General features: G+C 41.0%; 1 protein-coding gene across 2 annotated transcripts in view; it reads right to left on the reverse strand.

Moving 5' to 3' along the window:
- Positions 1–562: 562 nt before the first annotated feature.
- zdhhc9 (zinc finger DHHC-type palmitoyltransferase 9) overlaps positions 563–12254 on the reverse strand; it is a 48207-nt gene continuing 36515 nt past the window's right edge. For both annotated transcript variants that reach the window (XM_041842088.2, XM_041842079.2), the window contains exons 7-9: positions 5458–5561; positions 4965–5052; positions 563–4479 (exon numbers count right to left, since the gene is read on the reverse strand). In XM_041842088.2, the coding sequence (XP_041698022.1) occupies positions 4234–4479; positions 4965–5052; positions 5458–5561 (438 nt within the window). In that variant the 3' untranslated portion in view covers positions 563–4233. The remainder of the gene's footprint in view (positions 4480–4964; positions 5053–5457; positions 5562–12254) is intronic.

A 12254-nucleotide genomic window follows, 5' to 3' on the forward strand; every position in this document is an offset into this window, starting at 1 on the left:
AGCGTTTACCGTGAATGCAGTCTCCGCTAAAGCAGGAACATTGCCTTTAAATTTCAGTCACGCTGTAAAGCTGAACTTCTGCAATGTGGATTGAATAGAGCCCCTTATTCATGGTTTCCTCACGCATATAGGTGCTGGAATTATTAGGGAATGAAGTCTAGGTCAGAATATGGGGTAGCTGTAGCCACACCTTCATTTCTTAGATATCCACTCCAAACGAATAGCGGGTGAATCGTCACTGATATAGGGACCAGAAGGTCACAGGTTCTAATCTTTCTGATGCTCTTTGTCAAATAATGTCTATTCATAGCCCTGGTTACACCTTGCATTAACATGTGGTTTTCATGATCTGATCAAGACGATCCAGTTACTATCTGTTCAAGGTTCTGTGTCTACACATGGTTTTTAAATGTCTCTTATCCTTCCACTGTGTCTGTATTGTGGCCAGATTTCCTGGTCCCTCCATGTATGCAAATTATTTGACAGATATTATTTGGCAGTCTGCAGTCAAAATCCTTTCCATGCAATAATTCAGAAACAATATTATTAATAATAACAATAATAATAATACAATATCCTTTAATTACCAGACACGTCAATCAATCATGTAAAAAGAAGTGAGGGAAATATCATGAAATATACGTAATCACAGTGTTATTACTAAACAAAGTCAACAAATACAATTCCATCAGTGGTTTTGTATCTACTGTATACATTATGTACGGTCTTATGTAGATCAGAGCATTCAGATCGGAGACCCTTGTAGAGTAATTTTCACATTATAAATCAAAATCATACATCCAAACATTAACTCAACATTGAGATAACCAATTCCAAACTTCTCAAGTCATTGTATAGACTATTACTATATGTCCATAGAGATAACATTAATAGTACAAGGGTCCGATCCGTTCAATTATCTTTCAACCAGCTTAAACTTTAACATTCCCTTTTTCATTTGTTAATCACAATCACCAATACAGTCACACTTTTCATTGACAGCAATGCAGCAGCACAGTTATCTACTGAAAGAGAATTTTTACAACAACTGGTCAGAACCTAATATTATTCAGGGACAAAAACTCTACTTCAATTGATAGGAGGATTGGTTTGAGGGTAGGCCTAACAACTGCTCCGAAAGACAAAAATAGATTTAAAAAAAAAAGAAAATAGAATACATTTCCTGAAAGGCCTTCTCAATGCACACGCATAAATTCAGGAAATAATGTACACCACTCTTTGATTAAAACAACCATTTGTTGTCCATTTCACAAGGCGGCTTACATTCTCAGCAGTTCCGGGGTGAAACTTCCCCTAGGTACAGATCTACAGTTGGATCGTCTTCCCCTCACCAATCCTAACCTTAAAGGGATACTTTGGGATTTAGGCAATGACGCCCTTTATCTACTTCCCCAAAGTCAGATGAACTCGTGGATACCATTTTTATGTCTCTGTGTGCAGTTTGAAGGAAGTTGCTAACTCTAGTTAGCATTGCCTAGCGAAACTACCTCCAACATCATTCATACTGGACGCAGAGATCATTGGTGGGGAAAATTCTAAACTGACCAAAGATCAGGGGCAACTTCACCCTACACATCAGCACAAGCAACCTTACAGACTCTGTAGACTACACAAGTTAATATGGATTTGGCTTTTATCTTTCCTTCCCTAAAATAATCCCTTCAATGACCTTCACTGGATTGTTTGATAGTCTACTCCAGATTTAAAATAAAGTGATAAAAAAACACTGCAAGGGCCTAGATGGAAACAACTAGTAACTCCCCTACTCACATTCCCAATTCAAATACACTTTTTCACTGGAAAGGAGAATCTTTGTGAAATGAAATCAACATATACAGTAGCTCTGCAATCCTTTTCATTCATTAAATCAGATTATTTCAGTATCATTCTGTTCTGGTCATATTTAAATAAGGCAAAAGTAAACATGTCGTTCCCCACTAATTATGCAGTGCCCTCACTTGGGCCAATTGAGATAATGCGTGTGACTAACATTTCGCTTTGGGCCAATCAGTGTAATTTAGTAAATACCGGATCTCTATGGCATGACGCATCATTCACTCAAGTTTCGTCAAAATTGGCCCAGTGCGGTCTGAGATATCACGTGTGACTAACGTACGAATGAAAGGACGGAGACAGATCTACAGTCCCCTCCCCGATTTCATCGTGGGGGACAATTATCTTGGGCATATGAAAAGGCTGAATGACACTGTCAAAGCTATTATACTAATGTTTCTATACAAGTATACATCACAATTACTCTGCCTTGCATACAACACAACGAGTATTACAAACTCTCTCCAACCAATATCAGTTTAACATATCACCCAACAGTCAAGCAAGCCATTCTCACTGACTATCCCTTTGTGAATCCTGTCCCTTCGAGTTGTCTCTGAAGCACCTGAAATTCTCACCCACCTTGCCCATCTCTCACAAACCCCCATAATCCTCTGCTCCATTTGGTGTGAAATTAACAGATGTGTGAAAAGATGTGGATCATGACATGGAGCAAGGACACCAAGTTGACAGTGGAAGCTAGGAGGACAAATTCAGGAGTTGCACGACTTGCAAGAAGCAGGGCAGGCCTTCATCTACAGGCAAATATCTAACACTGGCCACATGCACTTTCCAAAAACAGAGACAACCTGGGTCTCTTCTCTGAATCTTCTCTTTTCATCAGCAATAGATCCAATAGTTTTTTTAACACCTACATACAGTATGTACATTTAAACAATGGCTTTACTTCTTATTTTGCAGTCTCAAAGTCTCATTGGTAACTTTATAAAAAGTGATGTTATTTCTCGTTGGACAGTCTGCATGTACGATTTGGAGTGCTGAGCCATGAACTGGAGTCTAAGGGTCTCTCTGTAGATAGACAACCTTAGTTATAGTTGCATGTGATAGTGCAGCTTCTTGATAAGGCACTGTAACTAGTGTCTACTGTGAACAGCAATCATGCCTTCTCTGTCTCTCACACACACACACGTTGGAGTGCCCATTATAAATTCAGTCGAGTCAAAGGGTAAACAGAAAATCCTATTTTTTTTTTTTGTTTACTTGGAATAGGAATTTCAGTTTACTTTCTTAATTGACTGAATTGAAATGCCCCCAACACTGAAAACACACACCTACCCAGTCACACACTCTGGGACAGTGGCAAAGTGTCTACTTCTAATGCTAGATACAGGAACTCTGTGAGGGTACCCCTGCAAACGGTCTGCAAAAATGTGGACTTTCAACCATTCCAGAAGATTTTACCTTTTGCTATAACAGTATAAAAATGGAAGGAAGGTAGCCGAGGCTGCACCTTTATCTCAACAAATCTAGTCAGATATGTTAATTAGGATAGAACTAAATGCAGCAATATCAGTGTAAATCAGGTAGTTTCACTTACTGGAAGAGAGACAAAATGGTGTCTGAGATCTTGCCTCTATCTCAACCATAAAGGATGGTAAGGGTTTCCTTTCGCCACTATGTTTTACTGTTAAAACACACCTTACAACCGGCTGTCAATCCTTATATCCTCATTATCCAAACTGCCAACTTTCCCATTAATTGCATAGAGGCCTGTACGGTGTGCTTCAGTACAAGAGAAGATGAGAACGGACTAATAGTGTGTATGTGTTAGAGGATTTACAACACAAAAGCTAGTATGTTAGAACTGGCTTTTTCACATTTTAAAGTAATCATCACAGCTATAAAACAAAAATACAGAAAAAGTAGAATTAACAAATCAATGAGTCTACAGTTAGCCATAAGCCAGAGACGTCTAGGTACGGTGCATATTTTAGGACACCCTCAGCCTCACACTACCCGGGGATATACAGTCATCTGCATCCAGTGATATCGCAGTTCTTCCCACAGTTTCCCCATCATCTGTGTTTTTCCATGCAATGTTCAGGGGAACGAGAAAGGTGCTGAGCCACCAACCCCCAATCCCCCACCCTTCTGGAGTGTGAATGTCAATCAAGCAGTCCTGCAGTCACTGAGTTAGGGGGGGGAAGCAGGGTTTGGTGTGGGCACCAACTCTGCATATCTGGTGGAAAGAGCAGGGAGTCAGAGCCTTACAGTCATTCCCCACTCATTACAGGCAGATGCTTTTCACTCATTTAGAGGTTGATTAAAGTGTCTCCTCACAGGTCCAGACAGAGCGTTTTAGTGATAAGCTGTGACTTTGGGCGGCGCAAAGAAGGAGTCTTCACCCCCACCACACAGCTAGAGCGCCTTCTCCTTGGCAATAATGATGGAGGCCTCCACGTCAGTTTCAGGTGAGGCCAGGGGCGGGACTTTGGTGGGAGTGGGTGGTGATTTGGGAATGACCGGGGCTTTGGGCGGAGTGGGCGGCTTCTCCTCCTTGGGGGAGGGGCTTATTTTCTCTGCGTGGGCGATGGCCAAGTCTGCGATGCTGGGCTTGGCGTCGTCAGGGGTGTGCTCGTTGGGGATGAGTGGAGCTGTAGTTCTCTACAGAGGGAACATGGCACAATAAGAAGGATACTAATAGTAGCCAAAGACAAGAAACTATTGATAGCTGCCCTGTATTAGAATTCAGGGGAAGTGAAAAGGCAAGATATTGCACCAGTAAAAATATACTGACAAAGTGAGGCACAAAATGGCTACAGACATAGTGAGGTACAATATTGCAACAGTAGATGGCACAAAATGGCTATAGTAGGATAGACTAGACACCAGTACAAAATGGCATCTGTACAGACACAAAATGTCTACAGAACTGTGAGCTGCTGAGTACATTAATAGTATCTCTATAAAAAAGGAAAACGTTTTCTGCTCTACAGTACATTGTTCACCCCGTACACCTCCTTTGCTCTCCTCCCTCTATGTAATTGATTTAGGCTATCTTTTATGCATGTTCACTGTACTAATGCTTTGTGTCTGGCAAGCTGAAACCATTTTAGTGCCAGACAGTAAATTTCCGTGCGTGGGCTTACTGTGGTCTGTGGCACTGGATTGCTCTTGGTGGCAGTGGATGCGGGAACAGGCAAATCATCCTGCGTCAGTCCTCTTCTGTCCAAGACACTGCCAAGGGAAGACAGACAATCAGTCAGTCATCAACAATACCCTATTCACCGCCGAACAGAAAGGAGACGGAGACAGAGAGAACGAGAGAAAGGAGGGAGGTGGGAGGATAAAAGGGAGGCTACAGTATGAGAGAGGAATAATATTAGAGACGAAGCGAACAAGAGAGCGATTGAAAGAAGTGAGAGTGAGACGAGGGAGGGTCAGAAGGGGCAGGAGGACAGAGGGTGGCTACAGAGAAGAAGAATAGTAGAGACAAGTTAGCAAGAGGAAGATAAAGAAGGCTCAAGTGAGAACGAGACCATGAGGAGAAAGGGTAAAACAATGAAAAACAGTATTTTCCACACTAGTTAATCCTAGGAGCACAGTTAAGGCAGCTGGTTCTCCTACAGTACAGTACAGTACCTGGGGTATGCAGGCCCACACAACACTTCACAGCAGTTATTGATGATGTTCTTGTGGCTGTAGGGGTTCTGCACCCGGTTCTTTCCCGACCACGAGCCTTTGATCTGTGAAACACAAAATACAGTCAATGGTAAAAAAAAAAAATGATAATAGTAGGAACGATGCCTTCAGAAAGGATTCACACCCCTTTACTTTTTCCACATTTCATGTGACTTTTAACGATCTACACAGAATACTCTGTAATGTCAAAGTGGAAGAAAAATGCTAACATATTTTAAAGATGAATGAATAACAAAACACTAATATAACTTGATTAGATAAGTATTCAACACCCTGAGTCAATACATGTTAGAATAATCTTTGGCAGGGATTACAGCTGTGAGCCTTTTTGGGTAAATCTCTGAGTTTTGCACACCTGGATTGTACAATATTTGCCACTTATCATTTTTAAACTCTTCAAGCTCTGTCAAGTTGGTTGTTGATAATTCCTAGACAGCCATTTTCAAGTCTTGCCATAGATATTCAAGGCACTTTAAGTCAAAACTGTAACCAGGTCACTCAGTGTATATTTGGCCTTGAGTTTTAGGTTATTGTCCTGCTGAAAGGTGAATGCCTCCCAGTGTCTGTTGGAAAGCAGACTGAACCAGGTTTTCCTCTAGGATTTTGCCTGTGCTTGGCTCCATTCCACATTCCCAGTCCTTAAAAATTACAAGCACACAAAAAACATGATGCAGCCACCACTATGCTTGAAAATATCTAGAGTGGTACTCAGTGATGTGTTGTGTTGGATTTGCCCCAAACATAATGCTTTCTATTCAGGACAAAAGGTGAATTGCTTTGCCAAATGTTTTTGCAGTATTACTTTAGTGCCTTATTGCAAACAGGATTCATGTTTTGGAATATTTGTATTCTGTACAGACTTCCTTCTTTTCACTCCTCAGTTCTCTCCTATCACAGCCATTAAAATCTGTAACTGTTTTAAGATCACCATTGGCCTACTGGTGAAATCCCTGAGAGGTTTCCTTCCTCTCCGGCAACAGAGTTAGGAAGGATGCTTGTGTCTTTGTAGTGATTGGGTGTATTGATACACCATCCAAAGCATAATGAATAGCTTCACCATGCTCAAAGGGATATTCAGTGTCTCCTTTACCAATAGGTGCCCTTCTTTGTGAGGCATTGGAAAACCCCCCTGGTCTTTGTGCTTGAAATTCACTACTCTAGTGGTGGACCTTACAGATAATTGTATGTGTAGGGTACAGAGATGGGGTAATCATTAAAAATAATAATGTTAACCATTATTATTGCACACAGTGAGTGCATGCAAGTTAGTATGAGACTTGTAAAGCACATTTTTACTCCTGAATGTATTTAGGCTTGCCATAAGAAAGGGGCTGAATACTTATTGACTCAAGACATTTCAGTTTAATATTTTTTATGAATACAGTGAGGGAAAAAAGTATTTGATCCCCTGCTGATTTTGTACATTTGCCCACTGACAAAGAAATGATCAGTCTATAATTTTAATGGTAGGTTTATTGAACAGTGAGAGACAGAATAACAACAAAAAAATCCAGAAAAACACATGTCAAAAATGTTATAAATTGATTTGCATTTTAATGAGGGAAATAAGTATTTGACCCCCTCTCAATCAGAAAGATTTCTGGCTCCCAGGTGTCCTTTATACAGGTAACTAGCTGAGATTAGGAGCACACTCTTAAAGGGAGTGCTCATAATCTCAGCTTGTTACCTGTATAAAAGACACCTGTCCACAGAAGCAATCAATCAATCAGATTCCAAACTCTTCACCATGGCCAAGACCAAAGAGCTCTCCAAGGATGTCAGGGACAAGATTGTAGACCTACACAAGGCTGGAATGGGCTACAAGACCATCGCCAAGCAGCTTGGTGAGAGGGTGACAACAGTTGGTGCGATTATTCGCAAATGGAAGAAACACAAAATAACTGTTAATCTCCCTCTGCCTGGGGCTCCATGCAAGATCTCACCTCGTGGAGTTGCAATGATCATGAGAATGGTGAAGAATCAGCCCAGAACTACACAAGAGGATCTTGTCAATGATCTCAAGGCAGCTGGGACCATAGTCACCAAGAAAACAATTGGTAACACATTACGCCGTGAAGGACTGAAATCCTGCAGCGCCCACAAGGTCCCCCTGCTCAAGAAAGCACATATACAGGGCCGTCTGAAGTTTGCCAATGAACATCTGAATGATTCAGAGGAGAACTGGGTGAAAGTGTTGTGGTCAGATGAGACCAAAATCGAGCTCTTTGCCATCAACTCAACTCGCCGTGTTTGGAGGAGGAGGAATGCTGCCTATGACCCAAAGAACACCATCCCCACCGTCAAACATGGAGGTGGAAACATTATGCTTTGGGGGTGTTTTTCTGCTAAGGGGACAGGACAACTTCATCGCATCAAAGGGACGATGGACGGGGCCATGTACCGTCAAATCTTGGGTGAGAACCTCCTTCCCTCAGCCAGGGCATTGAAAATGGGTCGTGGATGGGTATTCCAGCATGACAATGACCCAAAACACACGGCCAAGGCAACAAAGGAGTGGCTCAAGAAGAAGCATCTTAAGGTCCTGGAGTGGCCTAGCCAGTCTCCAGACCTTAATCCCATAGAAAATCTGTGGAGGGAGCTGAAGGTTCGAGTTGCCAAACGTCAGCCTCAAAACCTTAATGACTTGGAGAAGATCTGCAAAGAGGAGTGGAACAAAACCCCTCCTGAGATGTGTGCAAACCTGGTGGCCAACTATAAGAAACGTCTGACCTCTGTGATTGCCAACAAGGGTTTTGCCACCAAGTACTAAGTCATGTTTTGCAGAGGGGTCAAATACTTATTTCCCTCATTAAAATGCAAATCAATTCATAACATTTTTAATATGCGTTTTTCTGGTTTTTGTTGTTGTTATTCTGTCTCTCACTGTTCAAATAAACCTACCATTAAAATTATAGACTGATCATGTCTTTGTCAGTGGGCAAACATACAAAATCAGCAGGGGATCAAATACTTTTTCCCCCTCACTGTATGTAAAGATTTCTAAAAACTAAATCCACTTTGACATTGTGGGGTATTGTGTGTAGAGCAGTGGCACAAAATCTCAATTTAATCCATTTTAAATTCAGGCTAGAACAAAATGTGGAAAAAGGCAAGGGGTGTGAATACTTTCTGAAGGCACTGTAGCAAGGAACATTGTAATTGTAATTTCAGTTCTGTAATTGACTGAATTGGAATGGAATTGACCCCAACCCTGCTTCCGCCAAACGCGACGCCCTTACAGATAGATCTCCGACACTGCCTGTCTGGTTACCATAAAAAAAAAAAAGAGGGTATATTCAGTATTGCCTCCCCCTGCAAAAATAATTTCCCTGGTCTTATACCTTATTCAAAAGTACGGTTCCATTTTTAGATTGTAATCCCACAGGGTGAGGGATTGAACAATTCCTGGTAAAAGTATAACATAGGTATGTTAATATGTATGTATGTATGTATACGGGGCATATTGTCACAGGTAAACTAGCTATTGACTTTTTTCACAACTGCCACCAGTTTGGCACCAACACATTTACAACATAGACCTATAGACATAGTAAAATAAAATGGTTTATATTTAGGATGATGTTTTACAGCTTTGTCATTATATATTTTTCATTTTTAAATAATCTTATTTGATTATTTTCTATATTTTACAGGTGATAAGGCCACACAGAGGGCCAGAGATAATTAAAGACACCTGTGATAATCTGAAGTACCCAAATACGCCACTTGATGTCATCTGATAAAATTCCCCCAAAAACCTTGAACGTTACCAAAATTCTGGTTGTTTACTGGTAAACTTAGGTTTCCAGTAATATACCCTCCCTTTGCAACCCTACCTGCTGGTGAATGTAATGGAAACAGAAATCCTTCGGGGTGTTCAGAAATATACTAGACAGCTCCTTTCAGGAGGTTAGACCTCTGAGATATACACTAAATGTACAAAACAATAAAAAGACCTTCCTAATATTGAGTTGCACCCCCTCCTTTTGCCCTCAGAACAGCCTCAATTCGTCGGGGCATGGACTCTACAAGGTGTCGAAAGCTTTCCACAGGGATGCTGGCCCATGTTTACTCCAATGCTTCCCACAGTTGTGTCAAGTTGGCTGGATGTCCTTTGGGTGGTGGACCATTATTGATACACACGGGAAACTGTTGAACATAAAAAACCCAGCAGCGTTGCAGTTCTTGCCTATTACCATACCCCGTTCAAAGGCACTTCAATCTTTTGTCTTGCCCATTTCCCCCTTTGAACGGCACACATACACAATCCATGTCTTGAAGAACAATCTGGCCTTAATGGCCATGTACTCATATAATCTACACCCGGCACAGCCAGAAGATGACTGGCCACCCCTCAGAGCCTGGTTCCTCTGAAGGTTTCTTCATAGGTTCCTGCCTTTCTAACAATTTTTTCCTAGCCACCGTGCTTCTACATCTGCATTGCTTGCTGTTTGGGGTTTTAGGCTGGTTTCTGTAGAAGCACTTTGTGACATCTGCTTATGGAAAAAGGGCTTTATAAATACACCTGATTGATTGATGGCTGAATTGTCTCAATGCTTAAAAATCCTTCTTTAACCTGTCTCCTCCCCTTCATCTACACTGATTGAAGTGGATTTCACAGGTGACATCAATAAGGGATCATAGTCTTCACCTGGATTCACCTGGTCAGTCTGTCATGGAAAGTGCAGGTGTCCTTAATGTTTTGTCAACTCAGTGAAGATCAAGGGCCAGCCCTGGGACCAGCTGCATACGATTTCTAAAGATGCATCCCTATATATCCCTATGGGCCCTTGGTCAAAAGTAGTGCACTATGTAGGGAATAGGGTGCCATTTGGGACACAAACCTAAGTCTAAGGCTATGTGTATGCATCCGGATCCTGATGTATCGAGTACTTGCACTTAACATTCAAATGTCCCAGTGTTTTATGTGATCACATGTTATCTTGCTAAGGGAGACAAAGGATGCAGCATATGTTATCCCTAAAGAGACCAGGGGTGTAATCATTAATCCAAACAGTTGCAAAATATATATATATATATATATATATAGGACACATTCAGTTAGGTCCCTCCCATTCCATTTACTTTAGTTTAAGAAACGTTTTGCAACAGAATCGGCGTAATGAATACACCCCAGCCCAACCATAGATCTGAAGGTGCCCTCCACGCCGCACGCGCACCTACCCCACATGCGTACTTTTGGCTGCGAACACCAACGTGAAGTTCATAAGAGCACATCAAATTTGGTGTCAAATGAAAGCTAAGAGTGTATTTTTTCTTTTAAATAGCTAAATAGCTCATTAATAGCTAATGTGTCGAATAATACCCAAACATGCAAAGGAGGAAATTACATTTTTGTACCTTTGTGTACCTATTCAGGATACATCAATGAATACATCGCATATCCATAATGATGCATTTCTGTATAGTACAGATCAGGACCTATTCGGTTACAGTCATTCTGTTATCAGGTGTTAATCCACTTCACATACTGTAGTTCAATAACCAAAATAGATTTTTTCAAACTCAAGGTGTCATATCATAGCTTTACGTCCCATTCTTTCTGCAGACATCTTTGAATCTTAATTCAGAGTAGATATTTAACAGAGTTTTTGGAAAACTTGGTCACAAACTGAGGGAGACTTTTACCATCATTCTGTTACAAAACTTTATATCTGCACTGTTCAAGTAAATGTGTTTTTGTAAAATGTTCATTGGAAATGGTTGAAAGTGGTCCTTGTGCAGTTGTACGGTTTGTTAAATTTTTGTTTAATGGTTTTGTAATTTTTTTACTATGGAATTGCCCTCACTATTCAATACGCTTTTGAAAACTTGTTCATGATTTATTGTTTATGTAATACCCATGGATTTGAATGTCAGACTGCTATGTAGTTATTAATCAAACTTGAACTTTGAATTGCCATATTTACACAGTAAAGCTTTTTCCCCATGGTTATATAAAAATCACACACTGGTCTTAGGTACTGTATAAAAACCTACGACTAGTACAGGTAGATGTCACTCACAGCCTTGCATTCACTTATCAGAATAAGTCGTCTGTGTGAGCATTTGAAAAAAAGACTGAGTAAATATTGCCATGGTGGATTTGATTGAATTCCAGCCTTTTAGTTCCTAAGGCTGCAAAGAAAAAAAAGTGTGTGTGGTTTCCAAGGTGACAGCTGACTGGTGGTAGAACTTTGGAGTGTTTACACCACACTCCTGAGTGTGTATTTATCTTTCCAGCCACGTGAAGCCATGCCATGCTAGCACTCCACTTTTAGCATATAAACAGAACCCTGGAGTGAAGCAGCTCCCTACAACTGACACAGGGTCAGATCTTATTGCATTATGGTTAAGGTTAGGATTAGCGGTAGGGTTAATCTGATCCCAGACCTGTGGTAATGTAAAAACTTTAACTCGAGTCCGGGCTGTGTAGTATGTACCAATGTTGCAGCATGCACGCCTGTACTTAGACAACGTCAGTTTGGCATAGAGGAAAGGTCAGAGTTGGGACATCCGGCTTTCTTACGTCACTGCCTTATCCGCTTGTTGCCCTAGCGTAAACATCCCCAGACACAAAATAGTATCTTGAATAAGAGCATTTAGCAAGTGGATAGTTTGCATCAACCTTTAATAAAACTACTGCAAAGGTTTTGCCTGCAAACGTTGTTTTCAAATCGTGACGTTCTGGCATGTCTGCCTACAGGCTATGGTAAGACTTTTTCACGAGCACAATT

Source organism: Coregonus clupeaformis, chromosome 2 (genome assembly GCF_020615455.1).
Source record: "Coregonus clupeaformis isolate EN_2021a chromosome 2, ASM2061545v1, whole genome shotgun sequence".
NCBI lineage: Eukaryota > Metazoa > Chordata > Actinopteri > Salmoniformes > Salmonidae > Coregonus > Coregonus clupeaformis.